At 49.2% G+C, this 26,211-nt stretch overlaps 1 protein-coding gene across 3 annotated transcripts in view; it reads left to right on the top strand.

Annotated features, from left to right (window-relative positions):
- The window catches only part of Wbp1l (WW domain binding protein 1 like), a 57,574-nt gene that overhangs the window by 11,866 nt on the left and 19,497 nt on the right, over window positions 1–26,211 (top strand). The window contains exon 1 of one of the 3 annotated variants that reach the window (XM_051199730.1): window positions 9,837–9,957. The exons of the other annotated variants lie outside the window; for them this stretch is intronic. Coding sequence (XP_051055687.1) covers window positions 9,931–9,957 — 27 coding nt within the window. The 5' untranslated portion in view covers window positions 9,837–9,930. Of the gene's footprint in view, window positions 1–9,836; window positions 9,958–26,211 lie in introns of those variants that run through there. 3 annotated transcript variants of the gene reach the window in all.

Genomic DNA, 26,211 nt, shown 5'->3' with positions numbered 1-26,211 from the left:
GGCACAAACAACATGACCTCTTTTGTTGAATGGATATTGTGATTAATAACTCAGCGATACCTGACAGCACATATTCAGCTCGTATTTCTTTCTCTCTCTCTCTTTTTTTGTTTTTGTTTTTCGAGACAGGGTTTCTCAATGTACCCTAGCTGTCCTGGAACTCGCTCTGTAGTCCAGGCTGGCCTCAAACTCACAGAGATCTGCCTGTGTCTGCCTCCCGAGTGCTGGAATTAAAGGTGTGCGCCATCATTGCCCAGTGAGCGCATATTTACCCCAATGCCCCTCCCCCCAAGCCTTTGGAGGCAGGATCTCACTCACTGTGTAGCCTTGGCTGTCCTGAAACTCAGCATATGTAGACCAGGCTGGCCTTGAACTCATAGAGATTCACCTAGTGTTATGTTTCTTGGTCAGACCTTGGCGAATTGAGCAGATGTCGCAAGAGTGACAACTGTGGCTGAGTGGGAGACTGTGGTAGACCTGCTGATGGCAAAGACCAATTTGCCTTTAGAGGGCCAACTAAGGGCAAGCGGTTTCCAGTTTATATATATTGTTGGGTCACTGTCACTGTTACCTGAATTTCAGAACCTGCTCATCACCTCAGAGAGAGACCTCACAGCCTGGGACATATTTCACCAAGTCCTGGGCTGGATCAGGTACCCCATAAAACTGAGGGTGGTGGTGCATGCCTGTGATCCCAGCCCTCAGAGTGGGTGGCAAGAGGATCACAAGTTCAAAGTCATCCTTGGCTACACAGCAAGTTCCAGGCCAGTCTGGACTAGAGGCGATCTCACCCCAAGGAAGAGGGTGAAGAGTCACCATGTGACTTTCTATAATTAGTTTCTCTTACTGGCCATGGAGTTGTCAAGGGGTGACTGTTTTATCACGTATAAATTCTGCATACCTTTTGATGGCCCACTAATACTGTATTGTGTTGTTACACTGTATTTTATTTTTGTTACTTGTCTATTTTGTCTTTTCAGACAGGGTCTCTCTTACATTATGTAGCTCTGACTGCCCTGGAACCTCTGTGTAGACCAGGCTGGCCCCAGATTCACAGATAGCTACCTGCTTCTGCCTCTAAAAGAGTTCTGGGATCAAAGGTGTTTATCACCACTCCAGGCTAATATTTAGTTTTAAAATTATATATATTTTTATTCTTTGAGAATTTTCGTACATGGGCACAAAGAAATATCGTATCAACCTTCATTTCCCCTGCAGCTGCCTGACACACTACATTGTATTTTGCATCCATCAGTTGATGCTGTTTTGAACATTGGTATGTAAGTGTTCAGTAAATTCTCAGAGCTCCCAGTGGATAGTCTGAGCAGAGTTGCTGGGTCATGTGTTGTTGAGATGACTATGTTTAACTTGTGAGAGTTGGATGAGCTGTTGGTGAAGCAGCTGCAACCCTTCACACCCCCAGCAGCTGAAGATAAGGGCTCTGATGTCTCCTTACTTCCAAGACTTGTTAAGGTGCTGGTTAGTTTGTTTTGTTTTATTTTACCATGGTAAGAGGGAGTATGACTGTTGCTCATTGAGGTTTTGATTTGCATTTTCCTCGTGACAAGTGGTGCTGACTTTTGCTGTTTGTTTTGGTTGATTGTTTGGGGGGGGGTGGAGAAGTTGCCTCTGTACATTGCTATTTTTATTTTTCTAGGGCTGAGAATCAAACCTAGGACCTCATACATGCCAGGCAAGCACTCTGTCAAAGCCCCTTTTCTATTCTTAGTTGGTCCTTTGTGTAAGTCTTTTGGAGGAAAACCTCCGTCCTTGCCCAGCTTAAAGTTCCTTTATCTGATAGATGGGACCTTGGTTTTACCAAGTATCTCCGATGGTTGTTGCAGACATGGCTGTGCCACCATTCAGATAGCATTTGGGGCTCTCTGACTTCTCTGAGCCTCCTCACTGCATTTCCCCAGCGCTGGGAACAGAGCCGAGCTCTTGCAGGCGACCCTCAGCTGCTGTCTCTCTGAGCACTTGATCTGCATTGCCCAGGACAGCACCAGCACAGCCATTCCTGGGATTGGAGGTCCCTGTGACCACAGAAGGCTGTCTCTTTTGGAGGGGACAGGCATGAGCTAACAGTTACACCTCTGAAGAGTCCCGTGGTTAGGAAATCTATATATAAGTTGGACATTTCTTTTTTTGTAACAGGGTCTCACTGTGTAGTCCTGGCTGTCCTGGAATTCACTACGTAGAGTTCAAGGCTGGCCTTGAACTCGGAGATCTACTTATCTCCCACCTGAGTACTGGGATTAAAGGCAGGAACCACCACAGCCCTCAAAAACAAATCTTTTTTTTTTTTTTTTTTTTTTTAAGAAAGATAAGAGTTTTGTTACTCATTGTAACCATTGTACCACATGACACCCTAAGGAATGAACAAGAATTCATTACTGTTGGAGGAGAGGCTCTTGTGTGTGAGAATTTAAGAGCTAGGAGTAAAAATTGTGTTACAGAATTGAGCCCGTTACGAGAATTCTTTAGTTCTCATAAGCAGTGGGCTCAAACTTCTCAATCTTGTGCATATCGAACACGCTCCCTTCAGCCTCTCCGTCTGTTTGGGTTTTTGTCTTAGGGTCTCACTAGGCCTGGAACTCTAGAGATCCGAGTGCCCCGTCCCCCTCGGTCCCTCAGGTATTGACGGGGACTAAAGGTGTGCACCACCACGCCCAGCAGCGGCTCAGTTTCACCTAAGCCTGTCTAGTTTTAACTGTAGTGCGCCCCTCCCCCACCTTTCCTTGGATGCAGACATCTCTTCCCACCCTTTGCTTACTGTATGAAGTGAACGGTTCACTCTGCCTGGACTTTGCCCTCCACTGCTGGTATACAAAGGATTTCTCCACGATTCCTGCTGTCATCTGAGGTTGCACAAGTGACAGAGAGATGTGGGAGAGTGAAGAGGCCCCTGTTAGCAGCTTTCCTCCTCTTTCCAGAAGCCTGGCTAACTACGCCTGCCGCATGGTACCGTACTGGATACTTCCCAGTACATGGCTACTCCGCTGAAGGACACATGGGATGGAAAGACAAACTAGAGATGCTAGGGCTCTGAGTAGATGTTCTGGGAGGAGTTCATTTTCCAGCACCCATATGGTGGCTCCCAACCACCCATAACTCCGGTTCCAGAGCATGCAATGCCTTTGATCACCCCTCTGGGCCCCAGGCATGTGCACATATACATGTAGGCAAACACTTGTACGCTACTTTAAAAATTTTAATAATTATGAAGTTCACATTCATCCTCTACTTAATTACTTTCTGATAGCCAGCAGCCAGAAGGCAATACAGCTTCATTCTGAGACAGCCTCACACAGGCTTCTTACCTCTGGACTACTGCTCATCACAGGAATGGCTAGACTGGTCCAGGTTCACCAGTCTCTGTGATGTTCTGGCCACCACTGTGGAATGAATATAAAAGCTCGCTAGATGTAGTCTAGTGTAAAGGCAAGTTTTGTGGACGTCAGTCACTGGAGTCCCCACCAGGAGACCAGGAGACCTCGGTCCCTTCTATCAGCCATCCTGAGTCTAGTTCTAGGTGGCCGCACATTCTCAGACCTTTCCTTCGCCCTCTGGATACCCCATTCCTTCCAGCAGCTGGAATGGTTTATAGATTTTGACTTCTGTCTTCATTGAATTGATACTCTATGTTTTCTTGGCTTGCCCGAGGTCCTGGTAAGGAACCGTGATGTCTGGGGAGCCGCTGCCTTTTCTGCCATTTAGAACATAGTGACCTTGGGAGGGTTTTGTTTCTCAAGAGTCTGGCAGTGAACAGCCTTGTGTGTAAAGGCATCGAGGCTGGCATCTGCTAATCTAGTTCAGGGGAGCTCGATCACTCTTTGGAATGGGGATGTATTTCCTTTTACTTATTTACTTAATTGGCATGGTGTCCTCGCGCAGGGGCCACGCTAACCTCCTGTGTGTCACTCCAGGGTTAGTATATGTACTGCCCAAGGGAGCCGGGAAGGGCTCAGTGGTTAGAGCACCAGCTGCCCTGCTGGGACTCGGATTTGCTTCCCAGCACTCACACGGTGGCTCACAGTGTCTGTAATTCCAGTCCCAGGAAGTCTGACGCTCTCTCCTGGACTGTCCTTACGATCAAAATAGACATGAAGGGGGGAAAAAGACACTTCGAGCACCTCTCTGAAGCTCTGGGAGGAAAGCCTGGCTGACTCCTGCTCTTTTCATGGTTTGGACCCCAGGTGAAAGCATTTTTAAAGTGAATTGGGAATACAGGGTTGTGGGTTGGATGTCATGTGACACGAAGCTAAGCATCCTTTGCAAGAAGGAGTGTGTGGTAGATCATCTGTGTAAGATCCAGGGACCGATCACTCTGAACGTCACAAGCTCTGGACCCAGCATAGCCATGCTCCTCCATGGAGGGAATGTCTGTAGACTGAGCTTCCCATTCCAGGAGGATTTGCCTACTGGGTTGCAGAAGTGGAAACCGTTGTCAGTGAGTTTTGACTCCTGCTACTTTGACTTCGTCTATCTCCTCTAACCACTGCACTTAGAACAAAGCCAGCTCCAAGGTCATACTGAAGTGGTAATCAGAGCGGTGAGGCGCAGGCCTTGGATACCGAGCGCAGTGAGATCTGTGGAACTTATATCACGTTTCCCACAGGATATACCACTTGAAGGGGCTGCAGACATACTGGTGTGTCAGGCTCCATCCAGCCTGCTGCCACTAACTGATCTTTGCTTCTCTCTCTCTCTCTCTCTGGCTTTGTTTCTGTTTGAGACCACTCCTGACTGGCCTAGACCTGGCTGTATATACCAGACTGACCTCAGACTTGTGGTAATCCTCCTGCCTCTGCCAGTGAGGTGTTGGTATTACCAATGTGTATCACCGTTCTTTGATTCCTCCCTCTCACGTGTTCCCTGCCCATCCATGCCTGACTCTGCACAGAGTGTGTTCATTTTTCCCACGCAGACCCAACCTTTTGTGTCCTTCTGTCCCTCAGTGGCTCTTAGGCCGATCTTTCTACCCAGCGCTTTTACTTATTAAACAGTGTCTGTGTTTGTTTCAGCGTGTGCTTGTCTTTGTCCCAAACCGGGTCACCAAATGTTCTGCTTCCTTTGGCAGTACATATACTAAAAATGTCAGTCCCCCAGGACTAGACTAACTTCATCACCACAGTTCCTAGGTGGCTGGAGGCAACCATGAATATGAGACCACAAACGAGGCTAGGTAACAATGATAACTAATATAAAATAGTATTTCTGTGTGCGTCAGGACCATTTTAGAGCCACACAGGCCTGGGTGAAATGCCTGTCCCATCTTCTGTGAAGTGTACATCCTTGAATGAGTTGTCTCATTTCACTAAAGCTTAGGTTTTTCTGTCTGGGACATAGGAACTCTCACACCTGCTAGAACCATCCTTTTCTGGGTATCATTTGATGTGGAACAAGCGATTACAATTGCAGCTCAGGACAGCTTCCCCAGCCATCTTCCCCGAAAAGCCCCAGAGGAGGAGACGAACCACGGCTTCTCGGGATGCTTTGGGGAAGGATCAAGCCGAGTGACTCACAGAACCCCAAATGCAAGGTGTTCTTGCCTCAGCAGGCCTGCTGCGCGCCTGCCCTTGTCCAGTGCCCGGACACAGATAAGCTAGGATTCTTTTGGTTCCTGACAGCTGAGCAATCTCTGCTTGCTGCTTGGCAGCAGTCTGGGAATGTTTGTCTGGGGTTGGGATCTGACCCGTGGCATTCCCCACGATAATTGTTACTTCAGGGTCATTCTGTTGGTACATAGCTTTATCGCACAAAGATATCTGTCTCTCACCCCCTTAACTTGTATTGTACTTTTAAAAAAAATTCAACTTTTCCATACCCATTTCAAAATGTTAATTTTATTTTGAATTATGTGTATGTGGGAGGGTGTATATGAGTGCAGTGCCCTCAGAGGCACCAAATGCCCTGGAGCCGGAGTCACCAGACAGTTGGAAACAGCTTCATGTGGGTGCTGGGAATCGAACCTGGGTCCTCTGGGACCCGAGAAGGATAATCTTAAATGGTCTTTGCTGCCCAGGCAAGCTCCTGGAAACGAGGCCACCCTGGAGTCCACCCCGGAAGCCCAGCGGGTGTCCTGTTCTGACAACACCATTGTTGCTTTGCTTTACATTCCTTGACTGCAGAGTAGGTGCTTCAGCTCTCCTGTCTGTCCTCAGTGGGTCAGTCACTTGACCTGGGAGCTGGGACAGTTCCATAATGTAGAGGGCCAAGGCCCGGGAATGTCTCTAGCTCCGTTGCTGTAGGGGCTCTATTACATATTGAGAACAAATGAGAGCCTTAGGACTTTCCCAGTCATTTGCCTTGTTGATCGGGGTTAGGGGACCAAGGCCCTGACTCCACATTGCACACACAAAGGGACCGCCGGGCTGTCTGTACACATACCTGCTTGCCAGTCACTGAGCCTCACATCTGCTTGTGAGATTAGTTTCCCCCTCTTGGTAACTCCGGTCTTCTGGTATCTTGACTCTTGTATCATAAAGAACCTTTGAAGCCAGAGCCATGGTTGAATACTCTCCCACAGCCAGTTGAATGCCACATGCCCCAGCTTCTGCCACTTAGTGGAGGTGGTCACGCTACGTTGTGGGGTAGAGGGGTTGGTGAGATGGAGTTTCAGAGTCTGGCTTATGGTTAGGATTGAACAGGTAACTAGCTCTCTGTTCCTACTCCAGGAGTGAAAGTTTACAGATGTATAGATTACTCTTGAAAGATGCTATCAAAAGCCCTGGCTGGGCTTCGAGAAAGAGTGTGAACGTATATGCTCTTGCGCTATGTCTTAAAATAGGAAGTTAGCCAGAACCCGAAGGGTTATGTCTCTTTGGCAGGGCTATCGTGGAAGGTTCTCTGGGGAGAGAAGGCTGAGGAGAATTGCCCCAGACAATGCTCGGGGTGGTAAGCAGCGGCTAACTTACAGCATTTTGACAGGGTAATCCTGTTTAATTCTAGTTTAGTGTGACTTCCTTTTTTAAGTTGGTAAATTCAGCATTTAATTTAATTCTGCACTGACAGGAAGATGACGAAGATTACTTGAAGGGGGACTTTATTTTTGGCTCGTGGAGTCTGAGCCTGGATCACTTGTGATGGAGGAGTCTCCTAGCCCCACCTCCAGGCTGGCAGCTGTGGCCATCCTGCTTCCTAAATCCCAAAGCTGACTGGGTTGTGGTGGTGATATTTGTCACTGGGTTGTGTCGATATTTCTGGGGCCTGCCTGAGGTAGTTGGCCCCCCTCTTTTCTGTCTTCACCCCCAGATCTCCTAGCTTTAGGGAAGGTTAGTCACCAACTAACGGGCTGAGGCAAGAAGTAGGTTACTGTGAAAAATCGTCAGTGTGTTTGCTGTTCTAGCGATGATGCTTCTGAGTGAAATGCTGCCCTGGGATGATGATGCTTCTGGGTGAAATGCTGCCCTGGGAAGATGAACCCAGACAACCACGGATTAGAAGCCCTGTCTGTCTGTGATGCACCACTGTGGTAGTTTTTACTCCCGTTTGCCACTGATGAATATTGTTTAGAAACGCAGGGGTGGGCACGTGACTCAGTTCCTAGTTTGCCTCGCATACACAAAGTCTTGGGTTCTGTCCCCACAGCTACATTACCCAGGTGCGGTGGTACACTCCTCTAATCCTAGAACCAGGAACCTGGGGAGGGGCGATCAGAAGCGAGTGAGTTTGTGGCCAGCGTGGATTGTATGAGACCCTGTCTCAAAAGTGGGGTTGCCAAGGGGAAGGCAAAGAAATGTGGCCAGGAATGATGGTTCAAGCTTATAATAATCCCAGCACTTGGGAGGTAGAGGCAGGAGGATCAGGATATCCTTGGCTAAATAGTTGAGTTCAAAGTCAACGTGGATTACTTGATATCCTGTCTCCACCCCCCCCATTCCCATCCAACAAAAAGAAATACAGAATAATCCTGTAACCCATCAAAGTGCAGTGTGGGAGTTATTTAATGGCGGTATGCCTGGCACTGAGAACAGGGCCTGGCAGCCTGTGGGTGGTCAGTGGGTGTGGGATAGATAAACAGGGACGTTCACATCCTGGCACACTTTCCCCAGAACCAAAGGTGCCTGTCTGTCTTGTTAGGTCGGTACAGACTATCGTTGTCCAGGACAGACTTGAGACGTATTTCCGCCAGTTGGCTTGCCAAAGTGAAATTGTGTCTTGCATGTTTTCTGGATCTCAGTGGTTGCCAGGAAACTGGGGGAATGAGGGGAAGGGGTTGAAAGTTGCCTCACTAGTCCCCCGGCTGCCGAGCCTTGCTTGATGTACAGTCTCATCTGCCTGGAGTTGAGCCTGTGTGTGAGGGCATGGAATAGATGAAGTGTGTCTTTTTGAGAATATGTTATTTGTCCCAAGCGGCTCTCCCTCCGGGTTCCAGACGCCTGTAGAGATCACCGCTCTGTACACCAGCTTTTCTTCTTTTCTTGTAGCAGTGAGGTTGTGGGTTTGTTCTTACATGAGCCTCATGTAATGACTCAGCCTGCTTGGCATATTCATTTTCTTGTCAGAAAAGTCGCTGTGACCTTGGCCATCAGCTGTGACCTGCAGAAAGAACTCTGTGTGATCAGGCAGGCATACATGGGGCACCATGCTGTGCCCGGCGCTGTGCATCTCTAATTGCTTGTCCTAGGTGGGGGCTGGAGATGGCAATTTGCAGAAGTCCTTTTTGCTTACATGAGTCATGCCCAGCACAGTGTCACTGTCGTGGGGGCCCTTCAGTAGGGAGGGAAACATGTTGCAGAAGATTGGACAAAGATGGACTATACGGACTCTTGAGTTGAGGGAAATGTAATTTGATTTGCAATCTAAATTACTCTTTGAACTTCAGAGTTCCCTTTGAAAGCTGTTGTAGAGTCATTTTGGAGCTGGGGGGTGTGGTATAGCCCTTGTCAAGGGAGGCCCTGAGTTCCGTCTCAGGTCACACCCGAATCTGGACCTTGTGTTAGCCATGTATTTGGTATAGGATTCAGTCTGGGGGAGCCCTCCTACGTGCTGCTGTTCAGGATGAGAGTTGGCCCGTCTCACCGACCAGGAAAGGTCAGGTCAGGACGCTGACACCAGTGGCTTTGTTTCTTGGGCAGAGCTGGTTGGTTTTCTCCGAGATCTGAAAGGAAGCACAGCAGATCTATGGGTACGAGCTTTTCCGAACCAAGAGTTGGTCTAAATATAGCTGATGTATACTCCTGGTAACATGGAGGCTGTGACGGGACTTGTGGTACCCTTTGTAAGGCAAGTGAGGAAAGATGTTGGCACCTGGACGCACCTAGCTTGTTTATGAAATATAAACTCCCCTGTACAGCAGGAGGCCCAAGGCGGCAGCCAGGGTCACTACCTAAGCTGGGAGAGATGCCCCTCTGCGTTTGCCTCTTCCCAGACAGCCTGCTAACCACGCTGTTGTTTATTGGGCACTGCCACTGAAGATTGGGGGGGGGTGTTCTGCGAAAAGACAGTAACCAGGCTTGAGCAGAAACAACATCACGGGAAGGAGTCCTGATGCAGAGACACGCAATTCTCTTTAGTTTCCCAGACCTGATTTATTGCCAGCTGGGAGCCGGGTCAGAGCAGGGGGAGCTAGCAGGCCCCGCTCTAGGTTGGTCCTGGCATCACGGGTTTTACTGCACATCCTCAGGATTCCTCAGCAGCTGTCTGAAGTTTTCCTGCTCTGCCTGAACTGATGTCATTTCCCCCTTGGCAGACGCTTGGGCTGTGCTGCGTCTGAGATGTGTCACGAGAAGGTGGGGGTGGGTCGGGGCCAGGCGGGGGAGGGGGGGGGAGAGCAGGCAGCCTGCCGGGTCCCAGGACTCTGTTTACTTTCTCTTCTTTACTCTGGAAGACCGGAGAGCACCAAGCCGCCAGGGGCCATGCTCAGCCCAAGACCTTAACTTTTGAGAGCCTTTTGTTGCTCACGTTAGTGGACGATGCTCTGGCAGGATGTCTTTCCTTTTGGGGCTTAGACAGGTAATTGACTGGTTCTACATGGATCATTGATCTGGCTGGGGACGGGGCGGGGGTGAGGCAGGGGCGGTTACTGTACCTCCGCTTTGAGTTAGAGGGCCTGTTTTAAAGTGTCTCACTCCTGACAGGCTAGCTCCCATACAGATGTTTCCAGCCTTCCTGCTGCTTGCTCCTAGTCTCCAGAGCCATCATATTCTTAACCCCCAGTGCCCCTGAGGTGACCCTAGGGCTGTCCATTTATAATTTCCCACGAACTGTTGAAGGGTGAGGCGAAGTAGGGGTCTTGCTAAGCCCCGGTTCCTCCTCCTCCATTTTGATTTGACGAGGTAGGAGAGATTTCTTCCCAGTTCCGAGCACCCTTCACAGGATGGCAGCTTTTCCCCTTTGACATTGTAGCTGGGTGACTGAGAGAGATCCTGGACACCTCAGGGGGGTGGGGTTGGAAAGGGTTGTTTTGGCCCTTTTGGCTGATTTGCAAGGCAAACAGACGCCTGTGGCAGAGGCTTGATTGCTTTGTGGGCCACTGTTTGGGGGGCGGGGTGCTCAGTTCCTGCTGGTAACCCAGCGTGGAAAGAGAAAGCAGTAGCTAGGGACCAGCTGTTGTCCCTCGCCCCAAGTATTTGTTCCAGGAGCCGGGCACCTCCGCCCCCTCTTGGTCTGAGAGGCATGTCTGTATCGGAATGTGTCACTGTACCCAGCAGCAGGGCTGCAGGAGGGGTGAGGGCAGGCACACACACCCTCTGCAGCGTCTGCAGCCTGTCCCTGGGGAAAGCAAAGCTACTGGTGAGCTCAGACCTCAGGTCCAGAGGGGAACCGGAAGAAAGGGCCAGCTGACCACACTCTGAACAGGGCGCAAGGTGAGTGTATCTCCAGGGGTTGCCCAGAGTTCCTTAAAAGTGCAGCATCTGTCACTGTCCCTGTCAAGCTTCGGAGCGGCCCTCTGATGCATTTGGTACAGTGATAGCCCCTTCCTAAGAAAAGTTGCCTTTAACCTGCGCACATGGTAAGATCTGGAAAACGAATGGTTGAAACATCCCCTTCTGTCAGCAGCTGGGGTATAGTGGAAAGAACAGCCACGCTCACCACTCCATGGCGGGGAGCCCCATCCCTGAAATGCAAATTTCCTTGGAGAGGATTTCATAAAAGAATGTGTGTAAAACACTAATACCTTAGCTAGCATTCAGTAAACTCTGAGATAGGTGTGTGTGTGTGTGTGTGTGTGTGTGTGTGTGAGAGAGTGAGAGAGAGGAGAGAGAGAGAGAGAGAGAGAGAGAGAGATACCAGGGTGGAACCTAGTAGGGCCTGGCATAGGGTAGGCAAATGAATCACTGAACTACAGCTCATGCCCTTTACCTATTATTTTTATGTACTAAATTTTAACAATTTAAAAACCTTTTGAACTTTTTAGATTTATTATTTTCTGTGCATGAATGTTTAATCTCCATGTGTTTATGTATACCACATATGTGCCTCATAGCCTTGGAGGTCAGAAAAGGGTGTCAGATTGTAATCATGGGTACCATGGGGGTGTGGGAAAGCCCATTACCTCTGGGAGAGCAACAGGTTCTGGGAGCACTGAGCCATCTCTCCAGCTCCCTGGCATTTTTAAAGGCTAATTTTTATTACTCCTAGTGTGCGTTTGTGTGTGTGTGTGTGTGTGTGTGTGTAGGTGCTCACGCAGGCCAGAGGCGTTGGATGCTTGAGCTGGAGGTACAGGGAGTTTTGAGCCAGCTGTAGTGGGTGCTAGGAATCAAATTCAGGTCCCCTGCAAAAGGAGTGCATATTCCTAACTGCTGAGCCCTGTTCACTACAGGAGCGAGAGGCTGAGTGAGATCCGTGGCCGTGTGCCTCTGTTGTTCAGTGCCCTGTGTGCTGACTTAGGGCTGAGAAGCGTTTCCTTCCTTCTTTCCTTTTTGTTTGTTTTTGTTTGTTTTTGTTTCTCTTTGTAGCTTTGGCCATCCTGAAACCCAGTTTGTAGACCAGGCTGGCCTTGCACTCACAGAGATTCCCCCTGCCTCTGCCTCCTGAGTGCTGAGATTAAAGGTGTTCGCCACCAACACCTGACTGCCGTATCTTACTTTATCTTATATCCCAGGGTTCCAGAAGGTAATGAAGGCCTGTGTCTCAGAACCCCAACTCAGCTGAGAGAACGAGGCTATAGGTAGAATTGAATTAAGACCCTCAGATCATCCTGAATGAGCAGCACCAGTTTTCTAGTGTTGGCTTCTGAACAGTTTTCTGGCAGAAGGCTGGACCAGAAGGGCCCTTACCACCCTCAGCTTCTGCGGGTCCGCCCCTGCCTGCAGAAGTATTTGTAGCTTAAGTAGTCTTGTCATTTCTAGCATTTCTGTGCCTGACATCCTGTATGGGAGTCCTGTAAAGCTAGCTGTCTAAAGGTTCCTTGGTGATAACTCTGGGTTCCAGGGTTGAACTCAGGCTGTCAGGCTTGCACACCAAGCACTTCCTGGCTGCTGAGCTCTTGCTTACTGAGCATAGCCTGATGCCGAAGGTGAGAAGTGGGACCTCATACCTGGTTCAGTTGTCCTGACCTGTTAGGACGGTTGCCTGCAGCGGGGTTTGTTCAAATGTAGATTTTGTAGATTCTTATGGGACCCCGGGATAGTTAGTATTTCTATGCAGTTGTCCCGGATTGTTTCTGGGTGTGCCTGAGGGACTCTGGCCTCTAGGGTTTAGCGACAAGACGGTATGATGAGACTCTGATAGGTCATGGAGGATAGTGAAGCTGTGGGGGCAGGCCAGTTGAGTGGACACGCTAGGCTTTCCTGGGATAGTCTCTGGGCTGAGCCTCGGCTGCAGATGAGTAGTTTCCCAGACATCTGAGCTGGTGAAGGAGCACGCTAGACAGACAGATGAGGCGGTGCCTTCGCTCGTTCCTGCAGACGGGAAGAGAAGCTGCCTTTTCTCTGCGTTATCTTGGGATTGAGAGGCTTACAGGTATCTATCTTCTGTAGAGTAAGAGGGACCCAGTAGGACCCTCCATCAAGACACCTGACTGCAGTGTCTGTGAAGCAAGTGAGACACAGGATGTATGGATTTTCTTTTCCCATGCAAGGGACAGTAAGATGGCTCATTAGAAGCTACAGTGTTGACCAGAGAACAATCGTACAGTGTTTAGGTGAGCTGGAGTGTAGAAACTTCCTGGACGTGCTGCCGCGTACCAGGTTTTAAACATGGCACACGGTTAGGCACACTGTGCCTTCGTTGTCTCTCAAGATCAGAAAACAGGTTTTCTGGAAGAAAAGATGTCGCATAGATGCAGGATGACAGAGCGCTGATCTCCAGAGAACAACATTGCAGCAGCAGGCGCTCAGCCCACAGAGAGGACTGGCTTCTGTTTGTGACTGAGGTAGGAGGTGTTGGCTTGGCAATGCTGGACGACTCTTAAGATCAGCATTGCCTTCCTGAAAAGCATTGTGCAGGTATAGCTCCAAGCACACTACGGGTACAAAGAGGAGGTGTGAGTCTCTCCCGGTCCCACGAGGTCCTAGGGTGAGTGGGTCCTATGGGTAATGGGGAGAGAGGTCAGTAGGTGCTGGCCTTCCTCGCATGGCATTAAAGGGGACAGGTGGTGCAGAAGTTTGGAGGTGTGACAAGATGACCCTTGTGCGGGGCATAGTCCAGTTATGTCACTTGCCCCACAGAAGGTGCCGTTAGATGTATAGGTGGCCAGTTGTTCTAGTCAGTGGAGCACAGGCTAGACCCTTGGGGACACTAATTCAAACACTGTCTTCCTTCTGTGGGAAAGGCCCACTGTGTCCCATCATGATGGGAGGGGGGATCATAGTTGGGGGGATCATGGTGGGGGGAATCATGGTTGGGGGGGTTATCCTCTAACACTGGAAGTAGTCTCCAGTGGAACTGCAAATAGGTCTTCAGACTTTCTTGGAATCTTTTGCTCATGTTGAAATGTGTCATGGCATGAGGCATGGGGGTCAACCCCTGGCCTTTTTTAGAAGGTTGAGATGGGGGTGGTGTCTTGTTATATTGCCTTGAGCCCGTCATCGTCCTGCCTTGGCCTCTTGTGGCAGAACTGTATAGGTGTCCATCCCTGTACTCAGCTGTTGTTTGCATTGTTGACTGATGCTTCTTCATGCCCTTCTGGGTCCGATGCTATAAGGGCCAGGCAAGCAGAGTGCTGAGCCAGTTACTCTGTGGGTGTGGAAGTGAGTGGCCCTAGGGGCTGAGGAGTGGCCTCCCTGGTTATAGCTTAGAGCAGCTGCCTCACACCTGCCTAGCTTTGGTTCCTAGCATCATCAAAACAAAACAAAACAAAACAGAAAAGTGACTTGAGAGTCACACGGGCTCTGAAAAGGCTGTGTTGACTCCCAGGCCAATCTGCAGGGTGAGAGCTCTGGCTGGGGATAAGGAAGTGGTGATGGGTCAACCTCTGGCTTTGGGTTTGCTAAATTAGCCAGCATTTATTTGGGGAATAGTATCTACTACTTCAGGGTCACCACTTACGTGCGAGAGGTCTTATCTCCATATTGCCAAGAGGAGACTGGAAATGGAGAGGTCTGCATGTGTACAGATGGGTGTAGTGTTTAATGACTTCCCCTTAGCACTCTGGCTTGGTGCTGTGTCCTGCTGCTCTGCTCTGCTCTGCTCAGCTCTGCAGGGGACCAGGCTCTGACCCCCAGTCACCCCAGCCCTTCTGAGCCTGGCAGGTTCAGGGCAAATAAAGCAAGGTCCAGCTTGGAAGGGAACTAGCTGTATATAATGCAACAGCCACCAAGGTGACACTTGTTTGTTCTGTCAGAGCCAGAATCCAATCTTGCTACAGCCGGGGGTACACTCCCGCTCTGTCCCACCATGGGATCTGTCCCACCATGGGAGGTGAGGAAGGCCTGTTCTCCCGAGCCCACCTGGGTTAATGTTTGAAGCCATCTCTGTAGAAAGAGAAACTTCTAGAGGAGTGTGACTTGTTCTTTGTGACATCATCTCTGATGAGAATGGACAGGACCTAGTGGACAAGGACCCTACCTGTTGTTGACCTTGACTTCTCCAGGGCAGAGCCAAGGATCACTTCCTCCAGTAATCACTGCTGAGGTTGATCCACCCCTCTTCCTTGAAGAGGTAAACTTTAGTCTGTGAAAACGGTAGTTTGGTTATTTTAGTTAAAAAAAAAAAAAAAAAAAAAAGTAAAATTCCTTGTCTTCTGGAAATTTCTTTTCGTCTCCTAGCAGACATCACTGGTCTTCTAATTCTCTATCCCTACACATCTTATTGTTTGCTGCTGACCTGTAAATGCGCTGAAACCGCCCTAAACGTTGACCTGCTGTAATGCTGTTCGTGTCCTCTGTAGCCACTGCTTTTGGGGCAGAGTTTGAACCCCGGACCTCACAGGAGGCGTCTGTTGCTGGAAAGAGTGATTCAGTCCTTCAAGGTGACTGCTGGGCACATGACCAGGAAGCTAAGGCAGGAGAATTGGAAGTTGGAAATTAGTCGACTATGTAGTGAGCTGAAGGCCAGCCTGGGCTATCTGACAAGACTCTGTCTCAAAAAAAAAAAAAGAAAAAGAAAAAGAAAAAGAAAAGAAATAATGCCATATTCTTGTATTTATTTAATCAGTGTTCTCTTTTATGGTATACATTGCATTATAGGTTAATGTGTGTATCAATATGTTGAAATGCATTATGAGTTGTACTTAAAATATCCAAAGAGCCATAGCCTTGGCATTCTGTATCCATTACAGGGAGCTTTGAGCCGTGGAGAAAAGCATATTTAAGAATTAAAAAATAAATCCTGGCCAATGACTTAATTCCAAGTCATTCATTCAACTACTAGAGACAGGCATCCCACACGCAGCTTCTGGAAAGGCCGTTTGCCCTGCAGATGGCTGGAGTGTGGTACACTGGCTCCTTTTCCTGGAAGCAGCATAGGGTTTGCTAGGCTGTGTTCCATCTAGGACTCTGCTTCCCTCCGGCCCTGTATTTGCTGTTGTTTGGTTCTTTTGCCCAACACACAGTCTCAGGGGCTCCCACTGACCAGTGACAAAGGTCTCGGGCTCCCACTGACCAGTGACAAAGGTCTCGGGCTTGGTTTCAGACAGCGCCTCACTTGTTAATGTTAGTTTTCAGTCAAGGGTTTGGAAATCCTGGTTACCGGCTGACCGCAAGTACTCATGATATCCTACCCCTGAGCGTGGCTCTGCAGTATAGGAGGAAGGCCTCTGATATACTGGGGCAGGCTCCTACACACAGAAAGTACAGCCACCCTACCACCCCTGCGTGAGTGGGTGAGGTTCTGAAGTTTTGGGCCAGGCTCAGATCGTGCTGGGTTACTGTAAACCCGGCTTGCCTGGGGAGCCAGGGGCTTGTTTCTCTCCTGTCTGGGAAATGAGCTCTCTAGGCTTTTAATCTTGGGAGGTTCTCTGCAGTCTGGTGCCCTGCCCGAGGGACCAAGAATGTGGGGTGAGGGTGGGGAGGGGTGGGGTAGGATGGGGAGATGGGGATGGGGTGGGCTGGGGTGAGGGTGGGGCTGTTGTTCCGAGGATGTTTTGTCCCCGGCAGTCCTCAAGTCCAGGGCTTTTTCTGATGCGTTTTTTGTTACAATAGATACACTGTGACAACGACCTCAGTCCTACCCTGGAGTTAACAGAGCAGAATCCGGGGAACAAGGCAGAGTAGGGCACAGTTATGTGGTTTGTCTAGAACAGTGCTCCTCAAGTAGGGGCGGTTTTAGCGTGGTGGTTGGTGATAGCAGTACATACAGGTAAATGAGTTTGAGGCCAGTGTGGTCTACAGAGCGAGTTCCAGGTCAGCCAGGGCTACACAGAGAAACCCTGTCTCAAAAACAAACAACAACAACAAAAAACAACAAAAATAAATCATGGGCACCCATGACGTTTGGCAGTGTCAAGACCCCGTTGACTGATTCTGGACTCAGTGGTGCTGACATGGAGATCCCTAGGGCAGAAACTCCCGACTCCAGTCTGATGCTGTTCTGAGGGAGTGGGTGTCCTGGGCCTTAGAGAGGAGGACTTGCAGTGCAGCTAGGGCTGGCCTTGAACTCACAGCTCTCCTGCCTCAGTCTTCCCAGTGTGGGATTGTAGGCCTGTATCACTGTGCTTGGAATGGCTGATGTAATAAAGGGAAGGTGGGCATACTTGCTTCCTAAGCCCTCTGTGTTGGAATCTTACATCCAGTTGACCTCCCAGTCCGCAGGGACCATGGCTCATCAAGGACAGATAGTTTGCATGTGGGGAGGAGATGATACTACCCCCCCCCCCTTTTTTTTTTGTGGCAGGGTTTCTCTGTAGGTTTGGAGCCTGTTCTGGAACTCAATCTGTAGGCTAGGCTGACCTGGAACTCACTGAGATCCACCTGCCTCTGCCTCCAAAATGCTGGGACTAAAGGCGTGCACCACCACTACTTGGCTTAATACTAAACCCTTCTAGGTTTGAAATCTCCCTTCCTACCCTGTGTGATGTGGACATCAGTTCCCCAGCAGGGCCAGATCTCAGTCTTGTCTAGATAACTCACAGTTTGTATATCAGGAAGCAGTTACTTTAATAATAGGCCATATTTTAAGCCATGTACCTGTTAACAGTATCTTAGGTTCATCGTGATCTGACTCATTAACAGACCCATCTTGTACCTTCCCTAAACCATTAAAGGTTAGCCTGGCAGTGGTGCACGCACCTTTAATCCCAGCACTTGGGAGGCTGAGGCAGGCGGATCTCTGAGTTTGAGCCTGGCCTGATCTACAAAGCAAATTCCAAGACAGCCAGGGCTACACAGAGAAACCCTGTCTTGAAAAAAATGAAGCAAACTGTGAGGCCATCTTAACCTCTAAGCTTAAGGTGTCACACTTTCAATGGTCCTTGTTTAAAATTTTCAGTCCTAGACACAGCCTGTGTCCCAAGGCTTTGTTATCTCGTGTCTATTAGGAGAGGCCGTTTTATTTATTTTATTTAAATTAGAAATAATCTTATATATCAATCCCAGTTCCCTCTCCCTTCCATCCTCCCATGCCCCTCCCCCACTGACCCTTACCCCATCCCTCTTCTGCTCCATAGGAAGGGTAAGGCCTTCTATGGGTATCATCAAAGTCCATCACATCATTTGGGACAGGGGCTAGTCTCCCCTACCCCCCCCCCCCCGTCCCTGTATGTATAGGCTGAGTGTCCCTCTGTGTGTGGGGAGTGGGCTCCCAATGTCCATTCATATACTAGGTGTAAATGCTGTTCCATTGCCAGGGACCCCATAGATTGCCCAGGCCTCCTAACTATCACCCATGTGCAGGGGTCCATCCTATGCTGATTTCCCAGCTGTCAGCCTGATTTCCCAGCTGGGGTCCCACTTGTTCTGGTCAGGCGCTTCTGTGTTTCTCCAGCCTGGTCTTGACCCCTTTGCTCATCACTTTCCCCCCTCTGCAACTGGATTCCAGGAATTCTGCTCAGTGCTTAGCTGTGGGTGTCTGCTTCTGTTTCCATCAGCTACTAGATGAAGGCTCTAGGATGGCATCTAAGGTAGTCGTCAATCTCATTATAGGGGAAGGGCATTTATGATAGACTCTCCCCCATTGCTTAGATTCTTAGTTGGGGTCATCCTAGTATATCTCTGGACATTTCCCTAGTGCCAGATTTCTCTCTAAACCTATAATGGCTCCCTCTAGTACTGTATCTCTTTTCTTGCTCTCCTCTATTCTTCCCCCGACTCAATCTTCCTGCTTCCTTATGTCTTCCTCCTCCCTCCTCTTCTCCCCATCTCTTTCTCCTGACTCCCTCTCCCCTCTCCCCATGCTCCCATTTTGCTCAGGAGATCTTGTCCCTTTCCCCTTCTCCAGGGGACCATGCATGTCTCCCTTAGGGTCCTCTTTGTTTCCTAGCTTCTCTGGATGTGTGGATTGTAGGCTGGTAATACTTTGCTCCATGTCTAAAATCCATATATGAGTGAGTACACACCATATATGGTTACCTCAGGATGGTTTCTTCTAGTTCCCCCCATTTGCCTGCAAATTTCAAGATTCCATTGTTGTTTTCCACTGAGTTACTGCATTGTGTAAATGTACCACATCTTCTGTATCCATTCTTCAGTTGAAGGGCATCTAGGTTGCTTCCAGGTTCTTGCTATTACAAATAATGATGCTGTGAACATAGTTGAACAGATACCCTTGTTGCATGAATGCGAGTCTTTTGGGTATATGCCTAAGAGTGGAATTGCTGGGTCTTGTGGTAGACTGATAACCATTTTCCTGAGGAACTGCCATAGTGATTTCCAAAGTGGCTGTACAAGTTTGCACTCCCACCAGCAGTGGAGAAGCGTTCCCCTTTCTTTCTTCACATCCTGGACAGGCCATTTTTAATGTCACTCTTTGTAGGAGTAAACAGTTACCTTGAACAGTGTTGAACTTTTTGATGCACGAATCTCCAGCCCTGGACTGGAAGCAGAGAGCGGCATGAGGCAAAGCAAACCCTGTGTAAGCCTCGCTCCCAACAGAAGCCTGCGCCGATGGGAGGAGGACAAAGATGCTAAATCGAGGATCGGGATTAAAATGAAAATGAGACATGGCATGTGTGTGTGTTTCCCTGCTGGCGAAACAAGTCAGCACAGCATTCATAGCTCAGGGCCCTCTGAAAACGATACCTTTTCTTCTGGGGCCAAGAAATGGGTGTTTGGGGCTGAAATGAACGACCCAGTGCTTAAGAGCCCTGGCTACTCTTTCAGATGACCTGGGTGTGATCCCTGCACCCACACCGTGTCTCCAGTTCCAGGGTATTCATCACCCTCTTCTCGCCTCCACGGGCACCGGGCATGCCTGCCTGTGGTGCACAGATGTATGCAGGCGAAACGCCCGTGCCCATAAAGATCCAAATGGGAGCGAGGGGCATTTGTTTGACCAAGAGCCATGTTTAGGGTTCTATAGTCACTGATGAACTGGGTGGTCTCAGGATTGATTCTCTCAGGTGGTGGCACTTTTGACATTTCACAGGTGGCAAGGACAGGCTGGTAAGGTTTGAGAAGGTTGAAAGCCCCACACAAGTGTGAGTGACATGTGTGAATTTATATGTGTGTACATGTCGTCATTTGGAGAAACAACCCTGGGGCTTTGCCGTGCTACACGTCATCAAGGGGTGACAGGTGCTGAGAACAGCTCAGTAGCCATGCACAAGTCACACACACAGACAGACACACACACATACACACAGACACACACTCACACACACAGACAGACACAGATACACAGACACACACACAGACACACACACACTCACACACACACACACACAGACACACACACAGACACACAGAGACACACACACACAGACACACACACACTCACACACACAGACACACACACAGACACACAGACACACACACACTCACACACAGAGACACACACACAGACACACACACAGACACACACACAGAACACAGACACACACACACAGACACACACACACAGACACAGAGACACACACACACACAGACACACACACAGACACACAGAGACACACACACAGACACACACACAGACACACACACACAGACACACACAGGCACACACACAGACACACACACACACACTGGATTTTACTGAGAAGGGGCAAGGTGAACATGATTGTGTGTGGTGGGGGTGTACCCTCAGGTAGCTGTGTGTATTTGGTGGGGGGTCTGAGGCCAACTTTAAATGTCATTTATTGGGACCGCCCACTGTGGTTTATTTAGGCAGGCTCTCGGTGGGATCTGGGGCTCCCTGATCGGGCTGGCTGACGTGGCCCACGTGAGGTGCTGCTGTAAGCTCCAGTGTGGGAGATTGAGGAGACCTGTGGGCGAGTGAACTGTCCACTGCTAAAGCAGGAGATAATCAGCTGCACGTGGGGACCAGCCCAGCGTGACTGAGTTGCGGGAAGGAGGTGCCTGGACGGTAGGGGTGGGGGGTGTGTGCAAAAACCAGTGAGGATGTGCGTCTGTGCTCCAGGCTCTCCTGCCTTGTGGGAATGTGAGTCCTGGTTTTTCTAGAGTAATGGGAAATATATATAAAATCACACACGCATGCAATCACACACGCATGCACGCACACACACACACACACACACACACACACACGCACACACTGGTTTTCTCTGTGTAGTCCTGGCTGTCCTGGAATTTGCTCTGTAGACCAGGCTGGCCTTGAACTCAGAGATTTGCCTGACTCTGCCTTCCGAGTACAAGATAAGCCTATTTTACGGCTTGCTTTCATTTTTATTATTCAAAGGTGTAAGTCTGCACGTGTGTACAGGGAGGTGGTGACTGTGGGGCCACGAGAAGGATTGCATTGGTCCCTGAGAAACCGGGTCACTGGTGACTGAACCACACGATGAGGGTGCTGGGAGGTGAGCCCTGGTCCTTCTGAAAGAGCAGCAAGCTGCCAAAACCTCTCTATAACCCCCTATGCTTGTGTTCTTATGTGGGTACTTCTTACCTTAACATGCTGATGCTCTCCACCCCACACCCCCTCCCTCCCCTCCCCCCTCCCTCCCTTTCCTCCCTCTTCAAGTGAAAAATAGGGGCTGCTGGGATGGTGGCTCAGTCAGTGAAGTCCCCTAGCACCTTTGTGAAAAGCTGGGCCAGGGGCTGAGAGGTGGCTCAGCAGTTAAGAGCACTGGCTACTGTTTTGGAGGACCCAGGTTCTGTTCCCAGCACCGACAACCTCCTCTGACCTCTGCAGGCACCAGGCACTCACGTGCACATACATACATACATACATACATACATACATACATACAGGCAAAACCATCATATACATATGATGAATATAAGCAATTTAAAAAGAAAAAGATAGTTATCCCTGCCCGCACCCCAGTCTGCACCCGGCTTGCCTCAGCCCTCTGCACTCTGTGTGAGCCCTGTTGAGGGAGTGGCAGAAGAGGCTGGTGGGTGAGATGGGATTTCTGGGATGCCTTGAGTTGGGCTGCCTTTCCTTTAGGGGTCCCCAGGACTGGAACAGTGATCCAATGATCTGGTACCTTGCAGCCAGCTAGAGTCCTCAGGGCTGAACCCCCTGGTGGGTAGTGAAGGGAGGGGGCTTACCAAGTGGACCTCAAGAAAGCTCTGGGGTGTGTCGCAGCTTCAGGCTTTCCCTCTGGGATTTTCCTCTAGAGTCAGGTGACTCTTTGTGAGGTTGTTGTCCAGGTTCCTAATAGCAACACAGGAAATGGATTTCAATCTCTGTGCCACTCCGTCTGGGGGCTGATTAATGAGGACTCAGTTACAATATGGCTTAGTGTGGCCGCTTTGGCCAGGTGGGAGTGTGCCTGATGACTGTGCCACTTACTTTTAAAGTGTATGATTTATTGCGTTTTTTATGGAATGGGACAGAGGGTAAATAATTCTAAGTCGGTGCTCTTGTGGGTAATTGTTGGGAAATTTTGGAATTCTAGAAAGAACTTTGGTCCTCATCCGTTATGGAAAACATGAGCTGTTTATTGTATGCTTATTGTACGTCCGAGATAGCGGGTTTCAAACTTGAATCTATGTGACATGTATAACCCAGGGAGTCTTTTTATTTACTTTTTAAAGTTTATTTTTTAATTTTGTGAATATAAGTGTTCTGCCTACATGTATGTTTGAGCATCACATATGTGCCTGGTACCCACTGAGGCCAGACACAGTTGTAAGCTGCCATGTGGGTGTTGGGAATCAAACCCTGGACCTTTTCAAGAGCAACAAATACTCAGGCTGTCTCTACAGTCCCTTATTGCCAGAGACCGCTGCATTGGGATTCAGGTCCCGAAGAGGAGGTGTGGATGAGGCGTGGAGTGGGGGGGGCACAGCCACAAGGATGATGACTGACAGGATCTGAGGGGGAATCGGGACGGCTGCTCTTACCGGAAAAGGGCTACACCTTTTTTATACTCTGTAATTGTACAGTAGTTTAGCCACAGGCAAGGCTGAAAGCAGACTGACTGAATGATTTAAGTAGGAAAGTGGCCGTTAAATTCTTTACAGCATTTTTCCTGAACTCCGCCCGGCACCTATTTTTCGTGTGTGTGTGTCTGTGTGTGTGTGTGTGTGTGTGTGTGTGTGTTTTAAGACAGTTTCATGAAGCCCAGGCTGGCCTCAAACTTGCTATGTAGCTAAGGATGGCCTGGAACTAACTACTCATGCTTTGCCTCTTGCCTCTGCGTCTGCCTTCCAGGTGCCATGCCTGTGCCGCCATGCCTGTTTCAGGGGATGTTTGGGGAAGAATTTTCAGCCAGGTGGTTATGGCTCAAGTCTTTAGTCCCATCTCTCAGGAGGCAGAGGCAGGCGGATCTCTGTGCTCGAAGCCAGCCTGGTCTACAGAGTGAGTTCTAGGACAGCTGGGGCTGTCACACAGAGGAAACCCTGTCTCCAAAAAAAAAAAAAAGAGGATTTAGTCCCTGATCCCAGAGGTTCTCACTCTACATCAATAAACGGGGGTGGGGAGCGGTGGATGGGGACTTTGTATCTAGAGAGTGGGACTGAACCAGAGCCCTTGATGGTTGGGGCACCGGTCAGACTGGAACTGTGAGATTGAGTCTTATCAGGTGGGTCAGGCTGTTTGTTCTTTTGGGGAAATGCTGAGTTCCACCAAACAGCTTAAAAATCCACTCCTGTGCACTGAGTACAAGGCTGAGTCTTGGGTAACATCTAGCAGTGGCTTGCACTATCAGGACGGATGAAACTTACCTCTGGCTAGCAAAGCTTAAAAAGTAATTTCCAGGCCTGGTACATATGGTGGAGGATTCAAAATTAGTATGACAGTCTCACTACGGAAGAAATGGAGATCAGGCTATTATGTGAGGATCAATGGGCCAGGAACCCTGCTTGCTTACGCTTTCTGCCCTGTTCAAAGTGTCCCCCTGAGCAGATTTCCACTCTTCCCTTAGCTCTCTGTATAGACATAAATTTGCATCCTTTAATAGTAGGGATAGATGACACGATCATAACTTTCTGGTTGTTAAAAATACAGGTAGCAGGGCATGGTGGCACACGTCTTTAATCTAAGCAATTGAGAGGTAGAGGCAGGTGGATCTCTGTGAGTTCAAGGCCAGCCTGGTGACTTCTAGAACTATAGAGAGAAATTGTCTCAATCCACCCCCCCAAAAACAAAACAAAACAAAAATACAAGCCCACCAGGTAAATTGGTATGGCTTTGGGGAATAATTTTGTTAATCGCCTATGGATCAGGGTTTGGCACATTCTTGTTCCCCATCAGCCTTGCTGTGGAAACTTTGTTCTCCTTTGGTCTCCATCCTTAAATCAGGAGACCTCTGCACCGGTGAGTGTGCAGTGCTAGAGTTGGTCTGTTTTCTAGAGCGCTGTCCCTAGGCTCGAGAATGGAAGAAAAAGCTGGGGGGTGGGCGGTACACGCCTTTGGTCCCAGCACTCAGGAAGCACAGGAAGGTGGATCTCTGTGAGTTCGAAGCCAGCCTGGTCTACAGAGCTAGTTCCAGGACAGCCAGAGTTACACAGAGAAAACCTGTCTCGAAAAAACCGAAAAAAGGATTTTACTGTGCAGTTAGAGAGTAACTGTGAGAGTTTCAAAAATACTTTGTACGTCATACTTGATGGGGGCCCTTCTGATCTCTGAATCATTAATTTATGCTGCCAAAAGAAGCATTGGCCACCAGCTCTCCTTTGGTAATATTCTTTTCTCACAGTACATTCTTTCTTTTCGGCTTTAATTGTTTGGAACCTCAGAATTGATTTGTGAATGTTCATGTACAGGTGCACAAATCTACAAGAGTGTTCATGCACGAGTGTGTGTGTGTGTTCATGTGCAAGTACACAAATGTACAAGGGTGTGCATGCACGAGTGTGTGTGTGTGTTCATGTGCAAAGTACACGAATATACAAGTGTGCATGCACGAGTGTGTGTGTGTTCACATGGAGCCAGAGGACAGCGTTGGACAGTCTTAGATGGGCACTGTCCCCGCTCCCTTTTGAGATAGATCCCTGGCCTAGAACTCCCCTGTAGGCAAGGCTGCAGAGGTGCTGAGTCTGGGATCTGCTAGTCTGTGGTGTACAGGTGCCTGCCTCTCAGACCTGGTGGATGTTGGGGTTGCACTCAGGCACGTCTTCATTCTCAAAAAGGACTTTACCTGCTGAGCGATCTCCTCCCTCCTTCCTTCCCTCCTTTCTTCCCTCCTTCCTTCCCTCCTTCCCTCCCTCCCTTCCTCCCTTTCATCTTTCCTCTCTGTCTTTTTCCTAGATCGGGTCTTACCCTGTACCTCAGGCCAGTTTTGAACTCATGGTGATCCTCCTGCCTCAGCTTCCTGAGTTATGAAATTAGAGATGTAAGTGGCCACACTGGCTGAAGCCTCTTACGTTTTACCTGAGCACTCTGTTATTGTAAGCTCTTTTCCCTCCAACTGGTATTACCCTATCATTTGTTGAATTTTCCAAGTCTTGTTGATGATGGGTCACGTTTTTATATATTTTGTATTTTGCTTGTAAACCCTCTTCGGTCGTGCCTTGTTTGTGGGTCTCCTTACTGCCTGCCTTAGTCGGGTTTCTGCGGCTGTGATAAAATTCCGTGACCAAAAGCAGTTTGGGGAGGAAAGGGTTTATTCCAGCTCACAGCCCATCATGGGAGGAAGTTAGAGCAGGATTTGCCAGCAGAAGCTGTGCAGGTGTTGTGTGATATTTTGCTTGTGTTCTGTCAGATAGGGCTTGCTTGGAGTCAGAGGGTGGAGCTAGCTAGGGTCTAGTCTGCACAGAGACTAGACAAGAAGTGGCAAGGCAGGGCAGAGAGGGGCTTTAGCCCCTTTTGGATGGAGGAACTGAGAGGTAGGAAGCAACTGGCGGCTGCTCCTTGTTCTCTAGCTTATGTCAAATTGACCCCTTGTCACCTTGACACACAAACACATCACTGTTCAGCTAGAACCTTTATTTCTCATTTGTCCCCAAGACGACATGTTAGCATCACAATGTAAAACAGAATGAGACTTCTCTGGGGTTTTATATTTCTTCTGCAAGATGCAACAGGGCTGGTGCTAGCCTGGGAACTCTCCCTTGCAACCCATCAGAAGTCAGTTGTCTCCTTCCACCACGTGGGCTGTCAGGCCGGGCACCAGGACATCTCGCCAGCCCAAGGACACTTTGTTTCCAGGGACACGGTCTCACTATGGACCCATTCTCAGGACTCTCCTTCCTCTTGTTCCTGGCTGCTGGGATGAGGCAAACTCCACTCTGAAACCATTTTTATTACATTTGTAGTTTGAAGATTTTCAGGCCATGTAGAGAATGTGAGTTAAGTCTCTTACTAGTTTGGGGGAAGACCCCG

This window comes from Phodopus roborovskii, unplaced genomic scaffold (assembly GCF_943737965.1).
Source record: "Phodopus roborovskii unplaced genomic scaffold, PHOROB, whole genome shotgun sequence".
Lineage (NCBI taxonomy): Eukaryota > Metazoa > Chordata > Mammalia > Rodentia > Cricetidae > Phodopus > Phodopus roborovskii.
The sequence above is the reverse complement of the archived record's forward strand: the minus strand, read 5'-3'. Positions and strand labels throughout refer to the sequence as shown.